The sequence below is a fragment of the Schistocerca cancellata genome, chromosome 10, assembly GCF_023864275.1.
Source record: "Schistocerca cancellata isolate TAMUIC-IGC-003103 chromosome 10, iqSchCanc2.1, whole genome shotgun sequence".
NCBI classification, from domain to species: Eukaryota; Metazoa; Arthropoda; class Insecta; order Orthoptera; family Acrididae; genus Schistocerca; species Schistocerca cancellata.
In genome coordinates, this window is record NC_064635.1 from 192465198 (window position 1) to 192485369 (window position 20172).

A 20172-nucleotide genomic window follows, 5' to 3' on the forward strand; every position below is an offset into this window, starting at 1 on the left:
CGACTGCTACAGTCGGTCGCAGGTTCGAATCCTGCCTCGGGCATGGATGTGTGTGATGTCCTTAGGTTAGTTAGGTTTAATTAGTTCTAAGTTCTATGGGACTGATGACCTCAGAAGTTAAGTCGCATAGTGCTCAGAGCCATTTGAACCACTTTGAATAACATCGGGGATAGACTGCAACTCTGTCTCACTCCCTTCTCAATCATGCTTCCTTTCATGCCCCTCTTCTCTTATAACTGCGTCTGGTTTCTGTGCAACTTATGAACACCTGTAGCCTTTCGCTACCTGTATTGTACCCTATCTACCTTCAGAATATCAAAGAGAGTCTTTCAGCAAACACTGTCAAGAGCTTTCTCTAAATCTACAAATGCCACAAACCTAAGTTTGCCGTTTTTTAACCTACCTTCTAAGAGACTTCGTAAGGTCAGTATTGCCTAGCGTGTTCCTGCATTCCTTGATCATCCCCATGTCGCCCTACTCCCAGTTTTTTTCATTTTTCGGTAAAGAAATTGTGTTAGTATTTTGCAACTATGACTTATTAAACTGATGGTTTAGTAACATTCAGAGCTGTCAACACCTGCTTTCTTTGAAACTGGAATCATTACAATCTTCACGAAGTCTGACGGTATTGGAATTGCTATGGTTAACGAAATAAAAATATGTAGAATGTTTTTTTCCGTGACATTTCACGGTTGGCCTGCGACTAGAGTTGTGCAGACTTGTTGTGGCACGTCTGCCTGTCAGCATCACGCCAGAGACAATGCAGTACGTGACCTCCTTCGGAACCTGCAACGCACGCGCTACTCTCTCAGCAGACAAGCAGGCGACTAGTTAGTTCGTGGCCGCTGTCCGCTCTGCTCCGTTTAGAAGCCCCCGGCACAGCAGCATGCGGACATCCACGATTGCAGCCTTCACCGTCCACATCCTGCTGTGTGCCTCTCCTGCTCTCGCCAAGATATCCTTCTGCGGTAACTATTACCTTAACTTTGTCGTCATCACTTTGGTTCAATCCGAGCCTTCAAAATCACGAGTGACATTTTCAGCATTCTCCCTGCTTGCGCTGTGTTTATTCTTCATCTCCTATTACTCCGAAAGCCACCTTGCGGTGTGTGGCTGAGGGTACTTTGTACAGCACTGTCATTTCCTGTCCCATTCGCGAGTTGTTCGCTCTCGGCAAAGTCTCCGCGTCAGCTCGAACTCCTCTAATTTCACACTCGTGGTCTTTTCGCGAGTTATACGCAGGAGGAAGCAATATATTGGCTGACTCTTCTAAGAGCGTGAGCTCTCGGAACGTTAACAGTAAGCAGCATCTGCACCTCTAGGTGGCTGAAGCTCTCCGTGATGCTTTCGCGCTCTCTAAATCAGCCTGTAACAAAACGTGCTGCTATTCTTTGGATCTTCTCTATGCCTTCTACCGATCCTACCTGATAAGGACCCCAGACTGACGAGCAATATTCGAGTATTTTGTGAACGAGGGTTTTGTAAGCTACTTCTTCTCTGGGTGGACTATACTTCCTGAGGACTCTTCCAGTAACATTCAGTGTGGCATTTGCCCTGCCTGCGATTAGTTTTACGTCTTGCGTCTTGCACTCCTAGATATTTCAAAGATGTACCTGTTTCCAGTTATTGTCCTGCAATCGCATAATCTTTATATATACGCAGTACTTTCTTTATTTAAGGTTGAATAACAGACACAATCTGTTCTCTTCTACTGATTTTTGTTTATTTCAAACTAGTTTTCGGCTTATTGGGCCATCTTCAGAAAACAACTGACTAGCGTCTGAAAGTGAGCCTAGTTCTAAAGTTAACTGAACATTGGAAGCGAAAATACAATCCACTTCCATCGAGTGTCGTGCATCAAACGAGGTTCTTCGCGTTGAAATTACAATTCTTTCAATGGACAATATTACGAACAATAAATAATTAAACTACACAATATTACAGATTAAATGGTTGTAATGCTAAAATCTGTGAGTTCTTGACAATGGTTGAGAAACTTTTAAACTGGTCACTCGTCATTTACGTCGTGCAACAGAAATGTTTTTTAACATTCTACATTAAACTTTCGGCAACGTACAATATTATAAACATTAATTAAAATACGCAACCTTACGTACAGTATTACATGTTGCACGTTTTTGATGTCATGATCTGTGAGGCCGTGAAAACTCTCTGAGTGAGCGTTAGTGACTTACGTTGCGCAACAAACATGTGTTACATTGAAAATTATATTGTATGCAATTGTCAATATTAAACTCAGTACGTGATTAAAATACACAGTATGACAGTACTGCAAGTTATACTGTTGAAGTTTGTGGGGAAAGCGAGGTAAAGAATAGAAAACTGTACTGTGTTTTAATTTTGTGCGGGAATATGTGTCATTATGACGGTTTGAGGGGATGTGGCTGTTGACTACATCACTTGAAGCTTAAAAGTGGGGATGTGTTCAGCTGTAATCAATCATTTAGAACCAGCTGAGGACTTTTTTTATTTACCTCAAGTGCTTCAAACAGGCGTAGTTTTCTTTCTTTGTCCGCTATATGTAGTAGTACAGTGTAGACTTAGTACCTATGTCCTTCCTTCAACAGATATTCGACGAAGGTGGAGTCTGATTTATGTAATGTAAAGGCTACGTTCGTGTTCATTCAGCCTAGTTGTCATAGTCCCAATATACGTGGCTGCGGTTAGCAGCGCCTATATAAGACAACAAGTGTTTGGTACACTTAATAGATCGGTTATTGCTGCTACAATGGCTGATTACCAAGATTTAAGTAAGTTTGAATGTGGTGTTATAGTCGGCGCACGAACAATGAGACACAGCATCTCCGAGGCAGTGATGAAGTGGGGATTTTCCCTTACGACCATTTCACGAGTGTACCGTGAATATCAGGAATCCGGTAAGACATCAAACCTCCGACATCGCTGTGGCCGGAAAAAGATCCTGCAAGAGCGAAACCAACGACGACTGAAGAGAATCGTTCAATGTGACAGAAGTGTAATTCTTCCGCAAATTGCTGCATATTTCAATGCTGGGTCATCAACAAGTGTCACCATGCGAACCATTCAACGAAACATCATCGATATGGGCTTTCGGCACCGAAGACCCACTCATGTACCCTTGATGACTGCACGACACAAAGCTTTACACCTCGCCTGGGCCCGTCAACACCGACATTGGACTGTTGAAGACTAGAAACATGTTCGCTGGCCAGACGAGTCTCGTTTCAACTTGTATCGAGCGGATGGACGTGCACGGGTATGGAGACAACCTCATGTATCCATCGAACTTGCATGTCAGCAGGGGATTGTTCAAGCTGGTGGAGGCTCTGTAATGGTTTGGAGCGTGGGTAGTTGGAGTGATATGGGACCCGTGATACGTCTGGATACGACTCTGACAGGTGACATGTACGTAAGCATGAAACTTCCCCTTAGAAAAATTGTACAAGACTGTGCTTAAACTGACATACAATATTTTTAGCGCAACGCAATCTGACTTTCAGAAATCCCTACAAAAGAATTGCCCTGACTAAGATTAACCTATACCTTTCACAAATCACTTACCTCACAAAAATCTTCGTTACTCAAGCTACTGCAATACAGCGAGCGCCACTACTGCCAGCTAAATAAAAGATTCAAACTACTGAAGGCACTAACTACTGATAGGCATAGTTAGCAAATGAAAGATTTTAATAGAGAACAAACAATGTATTTACCTTAATAGTCATCAAAAGTCATAATATATATAGCAGTTCATGATATCCAGTCTTCAAATTTCAAAACTCCGCCATTTCTCTCCCCACATCCACCACTGCTGGCGGCTCACCTCCAACTGCGCAACGCTATGCGCTGTTCACATCCAGCTGCCCAACACTACAATGGCGAACAACAATGCAAACCAGCCACAGACTGCACGCAGCACAACCAGTGATTTTGATACAGAGCGCTACGTGGCGTTACCAATAAGAACCTAAACAGCCTACTTGCATCCTGTCCGATCACTTGCATCCATTCAAAGACCATTGTGCATTCCGACGGACTTGGGCAATTCCAGCCTGACAATGCGACACCACACACGTCCTGAATTGCTTTAGATTGGCTCCAGGAACACTCTTCTGAGTTTAAACACTTCCGCTGGGCACGAAACTCCCCAGATATTAACATTATTGAGCATATGTGGAATGCGTTGCCACGTGCTGTTCACAAGAGATCTGCACCCCCTCGCACTGCTTTGGATTTATGGACAAACTTGCAGGACTTACGGTGTCAGTTCCCTCCAGCACTGCTTCAGAGATTAGTCGAGTCCACGCCACGTCGTGTTGCGGCACTTCTGCGTGCTCGCGGGGGCCTTGTACGATACTGGGCCGGTGTACCAGCTTCTTCGGCGTCGCTGTTACCAAATAAATCAGTTTTGTTTTTGTTGTTGAATAGGATATTAGCTGTAGTGCCACTTACATAAAATGAAGTTTTGTAATTGCAGGATATGAGTGCAATGGGCAATTAGGATTTGAGTGTTATGGTAATTTGTGGTTCAAATGGCTCTGAGCACTATGGCACTTAACTTCTAAGGTCATCAGTCCCCTAGAACGTTTTTTTTTTTTTTGGTCATCAGCCTACTGACTGGTTTGATGCGGCCCGCCCCGAATTCCTACCCTGTGCTAACCTCTTCATCTCAGAGTAGCACTTGCAACCTACGTCTTCAATTATTTGCTTGACGTATTCCAATCTCTGTCTTCCTCTACAGTTTTTGCCCTCTACAGCTGCCTCTAGTACCATGGAAGTCATTCCCTCATGTAGTAGCAGATCTCCTATCATCCTGTCCCTTCTCCTTATCAGTGTTCTCCACATATTCCTTTCCTCTCCGATTCTGCGTAGAACCTCCTCATTCCTCACCTTATCAGTCCACCTAATTTTCAACATTCGTCTATAGCACCACATCTCAAATGCTTCGATTCTCTTCTGTTCCGGTTTTCCCACAGTCCATGTTTCACTACCATACAATGCTGTACTCCAGACGTACATCCTCAGAAATTTCTTCCTCAAATTAAGGCCGGTATTTGATATTAGTACACTTCTCTTGGCCAGAAATGCCTTTTTTGCCATAGCGAGTCTGCTTTTGATGTCCTCCTTGCTCCGTCCGTCATTGGTTATTTTACTGCCTAGGTAGCAGAATTCCTTAACTTCATTGACTTCGTGACCATCAATCCTGATGTTAAATTTCTCGCTGTTCTCATTTCTACTACTTCTCATTACTTTCGTCTTTCTCCGATTTACTCTCAAACCATACCGTGTACTCATTAGACTGTTCATTCCGTTCAGCAGATCATTTAATTCTTCTTCACTTTCACTCAGGATAGCAATGTCATCAGCGAATCGTATCATTGATATCCTTTCACCTTGTATTTTAATTCCACTCCTGAACCTTTCTTTTATTTCCATCATTGCTTCCTCTATGTACAGATTGAAGAGTAGGGGCGAAAGGCTACAGCCTTGTCTTACACCCTTCTTAATACGAGCACTTCGTTCTTGATCGTTCACTCTTATTATTCCCTCTTGGTTGTTGTACATATTGTATATGACCCGTCTCTCCCTATACCTTACCCCTACTTTTTTCAGAATTTCGAACAGCTTGCACCATTCTATATTGTCGAACGCTTTTTCCAGGTCGACAAATCCTATGAAAGTGTCTTGATGTTTCCTTAGCCTTGCTTCCATTATTAGCCGTAACGTCAGAATTGCCTCTCTCGTCCCTTTTACTTTTCCTAAAGCCAAACTGATCGTCACCTAGCGCATTCTCAACTTAGAACTACTTAAACCTAACCAACTTAAGGACATCACACACAACCATGCCCGAGGTAGGATTAGAACCTGCGACCGTAGCGGTCGCAAGGTTCCAGACTGTAGCACCTAGAACCGCTCGGCCACCTCGGCCGGCGCAATTTGTGGGGTAGCTTTCCTAAATATGGTATAGTACACCAGTTGGTTTTATATATGACTGTTGCTGCAGAGGGGCATATACAGAGGGCAACATTTTTCCATTTCCCTGCATCAACCGTCGATCCACTGCAGGTCTTCCTGCATTTCGCTATAATTTTCTTGCATTCCTACTTCTCTGTATACTTCTACATCATACGCGAAAAGACTCGTGCCACCCTGCCTACATTATCCACTCGTCTTTTATATACAGGGTGAGTCACCTAACGTTACCGCTGGATATATTTTGTAAACCACATGAAATACTGACGAACCCAATCCACAGACCGAACGTGAGGAGAGGGGCTAGTGTAATTGTTTAATACAAACCATACAAAAATGCACGGAAGTATGTTTTTTAACACAAACCTACGTTTTTTTAAATGGAACCACGTTAGTTTTGTTAGCACATCTGAACATATAAACAAATACGTAATCAGTGCCGTTTGTTGCATTGTAAAATGTTAATTACACCCGGAGATATTGTAACCTAGAGTTGACGCTTGAGTACCACTCCTCCGCTGTTCGATCGTGTGTATCGGAGAGCACCGAATTACGTAGGGATCCAAAGGGAACGGTGATGGACCTTAGGTACAGAAGTGACTGGAACGGCACATTACGCCCACATTCTAACACCTTTTTATTGGTCTTTTTCACTGACGCACATGTACATTACCATGAGGGGTGAGGTACACGTACACACGTGGTTTCCGTTTTCAATTACGGAGTGGAATAGAGTGTGTCCCGACATGTCAGGCCAATAGATGTTCAATGTGGTGGCCATCATGTAACGTGTGTACCGTGATGTGCCTACAACCCCAGAGGATATGAAACAACGTATTGTGGCAGCCTGCGACGACATTACACCAGATGTACTGCGGCGTGTACGACATTCATTACGCCAGAGATTGCAATTGTGTGCAGCAAATGATGGCCACCACATTGAACATCTATTGGCCTGACATGTCGGAACACACTCTATTCCACTCCGTAATTGAAAACGGAAACCACGTGTGTACGTGTACCTCACCCCTCATGGTAATGTACATGTGCGTCAGTGAAAAAGACCAATAAAAAGGTGTTAGCATGAGGACGTAATGTGCTGTTCCAGTCTCTTCTGTACCTAAGGTCCATCACCGTTCCCTTTGGATCCCTACGTAATTCGGTGCTCTCCGATACACACGATCGAACAGCGGAGGAGTGGTACTCAAGCGTCAACTCTAGGTTACAATATCTCCGGGTGTAATTAACATTTTACAATGCAACAAACGGCACTGATTACGTATTTGTTTATATGTTCAGATGTGCTAACAAACCTAACGGGGTTCTATTTAAAAACACGTAGGTTTGTGTTAAAAAAACATACTTCCGTGCATTTTTTTGTATGGTTTGTATTAACCAGTTACACTAGCCCCTCTCCTTACGTTCGGTCTGTGGAATCGGTTCGTCAGTATTTCATGTGGTTTACAAAATATATCCAGCGGTAACGTTAGGTGACTCACCCTGTATATATTGTGAAACTTGATGGTCCTACAGCACTTTTGTGTTACTTTATGTTTGAAGATTTTTGTCTGTTGAGAATGACATGCGATGTTCTGTTTGCTAAAAACTCTTCAGTCTTATATCCCGCACGCTCGTATTTTCATCATTTAGCGGCAGTGCGGAATTGTACCGAACGACTTCTACAATCAGTTTATCATAAGAATAAACGTGATGTAAACATTGCACGATGTATTCTTCCGCGTTTGCTGGAACCTCATTGGATTTCCGTTTCACGTGGCACTGCAGCCAAGCAGTCTCGAGTACTGTCAAGTACGATAGTAAGAGTACATTTTGTATCGTGCGTTACGCTCAAATAGACTTAGCGATAATACGGGACAACAGCTTTACCGGCGCATTTAACTTGGACAAGCACTGGCCGTTCAGCTGGTACAGCTAAGCAACACATTATAGATTTTAGCTAACGTACTGCTGTAATTAAAAACAAGAATGATGAAAATTCCTGACTTAACCACAGGGTAATTTTTCTGCATAAGCTCTGTGTAACGTAAGAGAGTATTGAAGGATTTCACCGTATAGTTAAATATTGAAGCCACTGAAGGTATTTCTTACTGTCAGTGGTCTGGTAATCTCTTAGCTCCTTCCTCATCCGAATCCGAGAAATACATTTCAGTTGTGGAAGTGTCACCTACTACGCTGATGGCGAGCCTATCAACAACAGAATTCAAGAAGCCAACCAGGCGCAGCATCTTCTCTTTTTTCATGTCGAGCCGTTCTATATCCCGCTAGCGTTCGGCAGTGACGTGTGAAAAAGCTGCGTGCGTTAGTTCCAGTACGTCAGGTAGCTTTACAGCTTCTTACTTCTCGGACCAAACCCCGCAGCTCCAGATCAGTGCTGTTGGGTTCATATTGTAATGGTACAGTAGCAAATGTAAAAAATGAAGCGTTTGTATGATGTGCCCGATGCTGTGAAAATGATTGTTTTTCATGTTTCTAAGACAATTATCTACCTCTGTGGTATGAAACGATGGACATAGTCCACATAAAGAGGATTTGATTTTTCATTTTTGCCTTAAACAATTAAATTATGTTTTCTTAATTTAAACAATTTTTATGAACAATCTTTCAAAAAACATAAATAGTTAATAATTTGTATTTGAAATCAAAACAGGAATTTCGCGTCCAATATGTAATTAGAAACAAGAAGACGTGCATTATTCACAAAAAATGATGAAGAGTTTTACAAATACGAGTTATAGGTATCTGGAATTGAACGAGGAAAAAAAATGATACTGGGGAGATTTGAACCAACGCACGAATAACGCACATCCAATTGCGCTACCGATTGCATTAAATGTCCTGTGTTGGTTTGTTTATCAACTGCAGTATATACACTACTGGCCATTAAAATTGCTACACCAAGAAGAATTGCAGATGATAAACGGGTATTGATTGGACAAATATATTATAGTAGAACTGACATGTGATTACATTTTCACACAGTCTGGGTGCATAGATCCTGAGAAACCAGTACCCAGAACAGCCACCTCTGGTCGTAATAACGGCCTTGATACGCCTGGGCATTGAGTCAAACAGAACTTGGATGGCGTGTAGAGGTACAGCTGATCATGTAGTTTCCACACGATACCACAGTTCATCAAGAGTAGTGACTAGCGTATTGTGACGAGCCAGTTGCTCGGCCACCATTGACCAGACGTTTTCAATTGGTGAGAGATCTGGAGAATGTGCTGACCAGGGCAGCAGTCGAACATTTTCTGTATCCAGAAAGGCCCGTACAGGACCTGCAACATGCGGTCGTGCATTATCCTGCTGAAATCTAGGGTTTCGCAGGGATTGAATGAAGGGTGGAGTCACGGGTCGTAACACATCTGAAATGTAACGTCCACTGTTCAAAGTGCCGTCAATGTGAACAAGTGGTGACCGAGCCGTGTAACCAATGGTACCCCATACCGTCACGCCGGGTGATACGCGAGTATGACGATGACGAATACGCGCTTCCAATGTGCGTTCACCGCGAAGTCGCCGAACACGGATGCGACCATCATGATGCTGTAAACAGAACCTGGATTCATCCGAAAAAATGACGTTTTGCCATTCGTGCACCCAGGTTCGTCGTTGAGTACACCATCGCAGGTGCTCCTGTCTGTGATGCAGCGTCAAGGGTAACCGCAGCCACGGTCTCCGAGCTGATAGTCCATGCTGTTGCAAACGTCGTCGAACTGTTCGTGCAGATGGTTGTTGTCTTGCAAACGACACCATCTGTTGACTCAGGAATCGAGACGTGGCTGCACGACCCGTTACAGCCACGCGGATAAGATGTCTGCCATCTCGACTGCTAGTGATACGAGGCCGTTGGGATCCAGCACGGCGTTCCGTATTACCCTCCTGAACCCACCGATTCCATATTCTGCTAACAGTCATTGGATCTCGACCAATGCGAGCAGCAATGTCGCGATACGATAAACCGCAATCGCGATAGGCTACAATCCGACCTTTATCAAAGTCGGAAACGTGATGGTACGCATTTCTCCTCCTTACACGAGGCATCACAACAACGTTTCACCAGGCAACGCCGGTGAATTGATGCTTGTGTATGAGAAATCGATTGGAAACTTTCCTAATGTGAGCACGTTGTAGGTGGCGCCACCAGCGCCAGCCTTTTGTGAATGCTCTGAAAAGCTAATCATTTGCACATCACAGCATCTTCTTCCTGTCGGTTAAATTTCGCGTTTCTAGCACGTCATCTTTGTGGTGTAGCAATTTTAATGGCCAGCAGTGTACAACGCTGGGAAACTTCAGAGCCGATTATCTCGGTAAATTTTTGAAAAACATTCAGAACAGCCTATTTCTCGGCACTTTTGAACCGAGTTCCACGCGAGTGTTTCACTGCGGAACAGAAAGCAGCCTCGGCCGTTTTCATACTGCACGTTAACAGCGCGACAATCAGAGCGCAACGCTGCAGAGGCGGTGACTGTACACGATTTTCGAAATAAAAACTTTGTAGCTGAAGCGTGAATAAGAAAAACTTTGATGTCTGTTAATACATTTGAATATCTTAAAATTTCATTTAACGTAACTTGGTAATAAGATATCTATTACGTAAGTAGGACCTACTTCCAGGAGCGTAACACCACCAGTGTACGTGTGCTACGGCTTCTGACCAATCATCACGTTTGTGTCTGTTTACATGAGGTTTATTCTTATGATAAACAGATTACAGAAGTCAAGGAACACGGATCAACTTCGACGTCGGTATCTACCACCTTTTGGGTGTTGTGGGCGAAGAAGTGAGCTGGATTTCATTCGATTCTCGTTTTCGGAATCCATATTCATCATCTACATCTGCGTACGTTATCTACAACCACCTTAAGGTACGTGTCTGAGGATACGCTGTACCACTACCTCGGATTTCCTTTCCTGTTCCGCTCGCAAAGAGAGAGAAAGGGAAAACTATTGTCTACATGCCTCCGTACAAGCTCTAATTTCTCGTATATCTCCGTCGTCCTTACGCTAAATGTAATTGTCGGTAGCAGAATCGTTCTGCAGTCAGCTTCAAATGCCAGTTCGCTAAATTTTCTCAGTAGTGTTCCTCGAAAAGAACGTCGTTTTCCCTCCAGTGATTCCCTTTTGAGTTCTCGAAGCATCTCCTTAATACTTGTGTGCTGATCGAACCTACTGGTGGCCAATCTAGGAGCCCTCCTCTGAACCGTTCTGATGTCTTCCTTCAGTCCGATCTGGTGCTGATTCCAAAACTCGAACAGTACTCAAGAACGGGTCACACTAGTGTTATATACGCTGTCTGCTTTACAGATGAACCGCACTTTACTAAAACTCTCCCACTAAACCGAATTCGACCATTCACCTTTCCTGTTGCACTCTTTACATCCTCATTCCACTTCATATTGTTTTGCAACGTTACGCCTAGATGCATAATCGACGTGACTGAGTAAAGCAGCACATTACAGATTTGTCTTTTCCTACTCGTCTGCATTATCTACATTTGCCTAAATTAGCCTCCAGATATGTTATAATACGTGAGGATAAAACATGGTTCGTCGACCCTTAAAAACATTAACCACTTGTAACTTGACTCCACTTCCAATTGCTTGAAACGCTTTGTTGTTACAGCGACCTGCAGTCAGCTGTTGCTTGAAAGAGAGTAATTTCTTTCGTACAATCAACATATAATCTTACAGTTGTCCCACAAGATCCTGTCGCCTTTCCTCTCTTATAGGACTTAACATTTACGCAGTAATTAATCTCTATCTATATTAGTTAGATATCTCTATCTATATTAGATAGATATGTTCCATAGATCATTTGAACTATTCTTTTATATGAAATGATGGGGAGCGAGGCATTTTACAGCACACGTAAACATGATTTGTGTTAACATTAATGAACAAATTATTTTTTTAGTCTTACTCATACAGCGCCACTCGAAAAACCAAATTTTTCTTTACTGGCTACCAGTTTTTAACAGGAAATTCGTCCATACAATAGAAGTTGTCCAGGAGAAACAATTTTAGGATAGATTCAAAATTTGCTTCCGTATCCGTCGGACATTTTATCTTATTGAGCAAATGATCAAAGATATTTGTTGCTGAATATTAACTCCTTCTGAGCCATTGACTGCTTTAATATGGGTAGTAAGGGTCACTTTTCCCTCTAGTGATGCATGTGTGGATCTTACTGTTATTCTCAAACTGTGACATAATTTATGACGAATTTCGTTAGAAAATATATGTATTTTGACGACACAATTGAACTGCATAGTTCCTTGGAAAAGAACACGCACGACGTCCCTGGGGTTAACACCACATATTATTCTTTCTGCTCACTTTTGTGCAATCACGCCGGCCGCAGTGGCCGAGCGGTTCTAGGCGCTTCAGTCCGGAACCGCGCTGCTACTACGGTCGCAGGTTCGAATCCTGCCTCGGGCATGGATGTGTGTGAAGTCCTTAGGTTAGTTAGGTTTAAGTAGTTCTGAGTTCTAGGGGACTGATGACCTCAGATGTTAAGTCCCATAGTGCTGAGAGCCATTTTTTGTGCAATTAATATTTTTTTCTGAGTGGTGCGTTACCCCAGAAAATTATCCCATACTGAGTTCCAAGACTAGCTATTGTACGTGGAGCAAAAGTAGGTGAACTTAATTGTTTAAGAAGATCAGTAACATGCTTCTTCCTACGCCACTTTTCGTCAACAGGTATACCTCAAAATTCGGAGCATTCTAAGCTTTTTACTGGCTCTTGCTCAGATATTGGTATGTTGACAGGTGGCTACACTGAGTCACAGCGCCAGAGATTGCGCCAAAGATTATTATTCCGCCGCCTCCACTGGCGCAGTAGTAGTTCAGAGGATGTCGAGGACAGTTGTTGTTCTGTTGGGCGAGAGAGTGGACGCTGTTCGGTTGGTGTAATGTATAGATGGAAGAAGTTGCAATTGTCAGAATATATTTGAGAAAGGAGATGGGCTTTTGATTTATGATGCTGGTGTAATGGAATATTTTCGTCAATATATAATGAGGTAAAAAGGTATTACAGTTTTCTTTCATGACAATCCCTCTTGCTCACAGGTACAGTCACAAAGCATCTGGCTCGTGTTCATTTATTAGACTTGTAATTCTGGTTTCTATGTGCAATTGTAGTATTTCTGGTTTTTCAATTAGTTCATTGAAATAGTGTTTAAAATATTTTGTCGTATTGAGAAAGAACCGAGCCAGATACATGTACGTTGAGTCACACTACCACACACAGAACAGTTACACTTGTGCTTTGTTGTTTCGTAGCTTTTATAGTTGCAGGGGACTTAATTAATCAATTGTATTAATGGTAATTCCTTGCCATTCTTTATTTTTATTTTATGCAGTCAGATTGCGTGCTAATACTAGTCAGGGCCAACCGGTTACGAGACTTCGTAACCAGTCACACAGCTAATAAAATTATTGCATTTATTCATTAATATTAGTCCTTTCTCTTTTTAATTAAGCCCCCATGCAATGTCTCTGTTTGTTGAACAGAACTAAATATAGTACTTATCCCAAAATTAAGGGAGAATCCGTTTTCTAAGAACCGTTTGATAATTCTTTTAAAAAATCATTAGCGATTTCTTCTGGTGCTTTGTCTCTAATGGCTTTTGTTATACTACTAGTATCGTCAGCAAAAAGTATCAATTCTGCTTCTTTAATGTTAAGTCGTGGGGGAGGGGGGGGGGGGGGAAGAGAATGTCATTCACGTACACATGAAACAGGAATTGACTCAAAATTTAACACTATAGGATTTCTTTTGCAATTTCTCTCAAGAGTTACTAAAATTTTTTACTCTTCCAGCATTGTTTGAATTATTCAACCATAATTTCCATTCTGTTTGTTCAGAGTGATTCAAACCTGTTGTGTCTAAAGCCATTAATTCCGCTACTTGATTTAAGAGAGAGTAGTCTGATTTACACAATACAACGTCGTGCAAAGATTACAAAAATACCACTTAAGATTTTTTATTATTTAAAAACTGCAGTATTCATCTTGTTATAAATCCAGTAATGGTTCGCAATAATTTTTTCACCTGATAATTAATGTCGGTCAGCTTTGATCATCTTCAGACCTAAAAATTAACGTACAAAGGTAGTTTGATGTTCAATGTAGACAAATTAAATAATACACAAAATCAGAAATTGCTACTAGCAAATATGAGAGTATTTCCGTACCTTAGTGAAGCCAGTGCATTATACAAGTCGTGTCATTGTGTATACAGATGGTATAGTCGCGTTAATCAACCATACAAGCTTCGTCATAAAATCTAACCAAAATCTGACACGAAGTACAGCGCCGCGCAGCGACGAAAGACGTGTTTGCATTAAAGCAAACCTATCCTACAGAATGTAGCGCTAATAAATCTCAAAGAGCAGATTAATGTGTTTCTATGACACAGAATAAAAGAATCTGCATTACAATATTACATAGCGTCATTATATAGTGCAATGGATCTTGAAACAAAATCTGCGGCTTGTTAATGAAGCAGACCATAAAAGCCCTTCCTTCAACCCACACACCGCACTCATGCAATCCATCTGCTAAACTTCATCCTACAAACCTTATCTCAACCATATGTGTAGAAACGAACGTAGTGCCATTCAGCGCTAGTGTCCCACGGGATTTACTCATGAGCTATAATTAATACAAACTGTAAAAACGGATTTGATTGTAATACAACACTATGTTATATAAACCATGCAATACCATTGGACAGTGCACACTAATCATTAAAGCAACAAATGCAGATTCTTTGAAAGACAAAAAAATAAAAACTGTAAGGGATATAGTGAAGACAAAGACAGGTGAGGCCAAAAAGGAAGAGCAACAGATAGCTCTGAAAATAAATGAGACTTTGGTAACAAATACATGTAGTGTTGCAAGCCTCTGAAACAAGTACTTCATTTCTGTTACTGACAGCTTAGGGTTATCAGGTTCGGTGAACAGTGCAAAGGAGTACCTGAGACCAGTCTTTAAAAATAACGTCAGTAAAATGAAAATGACACGTCTCCCAAAGAAGTAGCATCCATCATAAAATCCTTAAACTCTAAGTATTCCAGCGGGTATGATAACATGTCAACGAAGTTAATCAAAGAGTGCTCATGGGAGTTGAGTTCTATCTTGTCGCGAAATTGAAGTAGATACTTCCTGTGAGTTAGCATGGGCAGAGGTCATTGTTGGCAACCGGAACTAAATAATAATAGGATCCTTTTACCGACCTCCCAATTCAGATGATACAGTTGCTGAAAGGTTCAAAGAAAACTTGAGTTTGATTTCAAATACGTACCAGACTCATACACTAATAGTTGGTGGTGACTTTAATTTACCCTCGATATGTTCGCGAAAATACATGTTTAATTCCGGAGGTACGCATAAAATATCATCCGAAATTGTCCTAAACGCATTCTCTGAAAATTATTTCGAGCGCACGCGAATAGTAAACGGTTGTAAAAACACACTTGACCTCTTAGCAACAAATAGTCCTGAGTTAATAACGAGCATCAAAACCGATACAGGGATTAGTGAACACAGGGTTGTCGAAGCGAGATTGAATATTGTAATCCCAAATCATCGAAAAATAAGCGAAAAATATACCTATTCCAAAAAGCAGATAAATATTCACTTGGCGCCTTCCTGAGAGACAATCTACACTCATTACAAATTAATAATATAAGTGTAAACCAGATGTGGCTTAAATTCAAAGAAATAGTGTCGGCAGCAATTGAGCGATTTATACCAAATAAATTAACAAACGACGGAGCTGATCATCCTTGATACACAAAACGGGTTAGAACACTGTTGCAGAAACAACGAAACAAACATGCCAAATTTAAACAGACGCAAAATCCCCAAGATTGACGATCTTTTACAGAAGCTCGAAATTTAACGCCGACTTCAATGCGAGATGCTTACAACAGTTTCCACAACGAAACGTTGTCTCGAAACCTGGTAGAAAATCGAAAGAAATTCTGGGCGTTTGTGAAGTATGTCAGCGGCAAGAAACAATCAATGCCTTCTCTGCGCGATAGCAATGGAGATATTGTCGCAGACAGTGCTGCCAAAGCAGAGTTACTAAACACAGCCTTCCGAAATGTCTTCACAGAAGAAGACGAAGTAAATATTCCACAATTCGATTCAAGAACAGCTGCCAAAATTAGTAACGTAGAAGTAAATATCCTCGGAGTAGTGAAGCAACTTAAATGACTTAATAAAAGCAGGTCTTCTGGTCCAGACTGTATACCAATTAGGTTCCTTTGAGAGTATGCTGATATAATAGATCCATATTTAAAAATCATATAAAACCGTTCGCTCGATGAAAGATCCGTATCCAAAGATTGGAAAGTCGCACAGGTCACAACAATATTCAAGAAAGGAAGTAGGAGTAATCCACTAAATTACAGGCCCATATCTTTAACGTCGATATGCAGCAGGATTTTAGAACATATATTGTGTTCGAACCTTATGAATTACCTCGAAGAAGACGGTCTATTGACGCACAGTCAACATGGGTTTAGAAAACAGCGTTCCTGTGAAACACAACCAGCTCTTTATTCACATGAATTTTTGAGTGCTAGTGACAAGGGATTTCAGATCGATTCCGTATTCTTGGATTTCCGGAAGGCTTTTGACACTGTACCACACAAGCGGCGTGTAGTGAAATTGCGTGCTTATGGAATATCGTCTCAGTTATGTGACTGGATTTGTGATTTCCTGTCAGAGAGGTCACAGTTCACAGTAATTGACTTAAAGTCATCGAGTAAAACAGAAGTGATTTCTGGCGTTCCCCAAGTTAGTATTATAGGCCCTTTGCTGTTCCTTATCTATATAAACGATTTGGGAGACAATCTGAGCAGCCGTCTTAGGTGTTCGCAGATGACGTTGTCGTGTATCGACTAATAAAGTCCTCAGAAGATCAAAACAAATTGCAAAACGATTTAGAAAAGATCTTGAATGGTACGAAAATTGGCAATTGACCCTAAATAACGAAAAATGTGAGGTCATCCACATGAGCGCTAAAAGGAACTCGTTAAACTTCGGTTACACGATAAATTAGTCTAATCTAAAAGCCGTAAATTCAACTAAATACCTAGGTATTGCAATTACAAACAACTTAAATTGGAAGGAACACATAGAAAACGTTGTGGGGAAAGCTAACCAAAGACTGCATTTTATTGGCAGGACACTTAGAAAATGTAACATACCTACTAAGGAGACTGCCTACACTACGCTTGTCCGTCCTCTTTTAGAATACTGCTGCGCGGTGTGGGACATTAGAATAGATAAGACTGACGGAGTACACTGAAAAAGTTCGAAGAAAGGCAGCACGTTTTGTATTATCGCGAAATATGGGAGGGAGTGTCACAGAAATGATACTGGATTTAGGCTGGAAATCATTAAAAGAAGGGCGTTTTTCATTGCGACGGAATCTTCTCACAAAATTCCAATCACCAACTTCCTCCTCTGAATGCGGAAATATTTTGTTGACATCGACCTACATAGGGAGGAACAATCATTACAATAAAATAAGGGAAATCAGAGCTCGTACGGAAAGATATAGGTGTTCATTCTTTTCGCGCGCTATACGAGATTGGAATAATAGAGAATTGTGAAGGTGGTTCGATGAACCCTCTGCCAGGCACTTAAATGTGATTTGGAGAGTATCCATGTAGATGTAAATCTAATGACTGCCCTTAAAATATTAGTGTTTTTTGTAGTATACAACTTACATTGGCTCTCGACTTTTTCTTGCATTTATATATATTTCCGCCTCCTTCTCACTTGAGATTCTAATATCCTTAGTTATTCACGGCTTACTTGCTTTTTAAAAGATCTTAATAACTTTTTAGGGAGGCTACTTACAAATACTAACAAAACATTTAGTGTGGAATAGATTGAATTTCACATTAGTGTCTCTTTCTGCGTATACCTCATCTCACACCATCTCTTTTTAACTTACTCTTAAAACATTGTACCTCATTAAGAAGGCTCGCTGTTTTGTATGACCCTGCCTTTGGGATGAGAGGTGCTATTGTTTTTTTGCATTAATTGTGTATCATGATCAGATAGTCAAATAACAATGGCGTACACATTAACTGTTCAAGTCTGAGCAGTATCTATAAAAATGTTATCAGAGTCCTTATCTTGGTACACCAGATGTGGAAAACTAAGTACTGAAATTATTGTGAAACACCCAGACAATGATTCTAGTTCATTCTTTCTGCCCGTATCTTTAAAGATATCTACACTGAAATCTCCACAAGTTACTGTTTCTTCTTGTCTGACGGGTAGTACAATAATACACCTCCATTTCTCATAAGTAGCTGAAAGTTTCATGGCGGGAATCTGTAGGCTGTCACAATTACCAGAGAAATGTTCTCGTAATATCTCACACGCACGTGCTTCTAGATTGTAATCAACACAAAAATTATTTGTCTCAATATTTTTGACTTCATGTTCAGCTTTTACATACGGCACATTTCTTCCTGTTAACTCTACATGAAAACGATGCTACTGTGTAATCTCTCCTACTTATCTTCCCCATCTCTGTCACCACTTAGTGTTCAGAGAGGCACACCACATCTATGGGTTCGGAATTTTCCACATCCTGTAAGCGTAGATGAAGAATCTGTGTCTTGTTTTCAACCTCCTAATGTTCTGGTGAAGTAAATTAAGTCTACTTTTCTGAAAACTTTTACACTGGGGAAGTAGCGTCAAAAGGGATTCATATGTCAAGATGTTTTGATTTAAATATCTTTGAAGCGGCCAGACAAGTCGAAAAGCGTGTTTCCTTCACAATCGTATCGACGCCCAGGAGATACTGACCTTTCTTGTGATACGGTAGGAGCATTTTTCGTTCTGGTTCCCAACTATTTCTGTACCATACTTCATCATCAGTCTGCCATAGCTTGGCAACCGATACAGATTTATTTGATTCGGGCGACGTCTGATCCGTTTTTTATTGTCTTTCGGACCAAGTTCCTGATATCGTGTAAGCGGATAAAGCTTTCGCAAAACAGGACGACGATTGATTACCTTAATTTGTCTACCTTCTTAAAAGAAATTTGAACCGATTCGCAGAAGTTTGAAACATATAAATACCGCCCGGGAAAAAAATCACAAAAAACGTGTTTTTTGAACGTAAAATAAAAAAGGTGTTTTATTATAAAATGGTAAAATTATTAAGATTCTAATTGATAAGAATAATGCAATAACACCTCCTAGCTTATTAGGGATTGATCGTAGAATTGCATATGCAAATAAGAAATATCATTCTGGTTGAATATGGACGGGAGTTACTAATGGGTTAGCAGGTACAAAATTATCTGGATCTTTTGTTAAACTAAATGTTCTATTTTGCAGTAATTTGATTTAATTATCAAGTGATTTTGGATTTAGCAATTGATTTAGTATCGGCATAATTCGTGCCAGCAGCCGCGGTTATACGATTGATACAAGTGAATATTATTGGTTAAAACAGTTGTTTGTATTTTTAGGGTTAAAATATAAATTTGTAAGGTGAAATGTTAAAATTTATTTATAGCTCTTTTTATGAGGTATTCAATTCTATCCTATTAATCAGATTTTATTCTGAATCATAGTAGTTGTTGTATGCTTATTAACATGAATTGGTAAACGGCCTGTTGAAGAACCTTACATTATAACAGGACAAATCTTAACAATTATCTACTTTACATACTTCTTAATTAATGTACATATTGCAAACGCATGAGATAAACTAATTAAGGAATAATAAGTTAATTAGCTTAGGAAAAGCATATGTTTTGAAAACATAAAACTAGAAGTTTAACTCTTCTATTAACTTTTCTTAAAAAATTTCACTAAATAAATGAAATTACATTTTAAAAAGCACGTCCTAAATTTTATCGTGGGAACGCATTTTTTCATTTATTCTAATCATTTTAAACCGTCTCGGCGCATTCAGTTTGCGTAAGAACGAATTTTGCGAATTACATTTAGCTCGACTTTAAACAATCGTATGTAGATAATGGATAAAGATTACTGGATAAAAAATGTTTCAGTTTGAGCTTATCCGTTTATCTACCATAGCGCAAAGTTTGAGGCAGTTCGTACAAATTCAAAGTACAGAAATGGCGCGCATCAGAAACCGCCCAGAAAAACGTGCTTTTAGCACG

At 40.7% G+C, this 20172-nt stretch overlaps 1 protein-coding gene across 1 annotated transcript in view; it reads left to right on the forward strand.

The window, feature by feature from the left end:
• The first annotated feature begins 865 nt into the window (after positions 1 to 865).
• LOC126106642 (NPC intracellular cholesterol transporter 2 homolog a-like) overlaps positions 866 to 20172 on the forward strand; it is a 101976-nt gene continuing 82669 nt past the window's right edge. The window contains exon 1 of the mRNA XM_049912998.1: positions 866 to 968. Within this exon, the coding sequence (XP_049768955.1) occupies positions 887 to 968 (82 nt within the window). The 5' untranslated portion in view covers positions 866 to 886. The remainder of the gene's footprint in view (positions 969 to 20172) is intronic.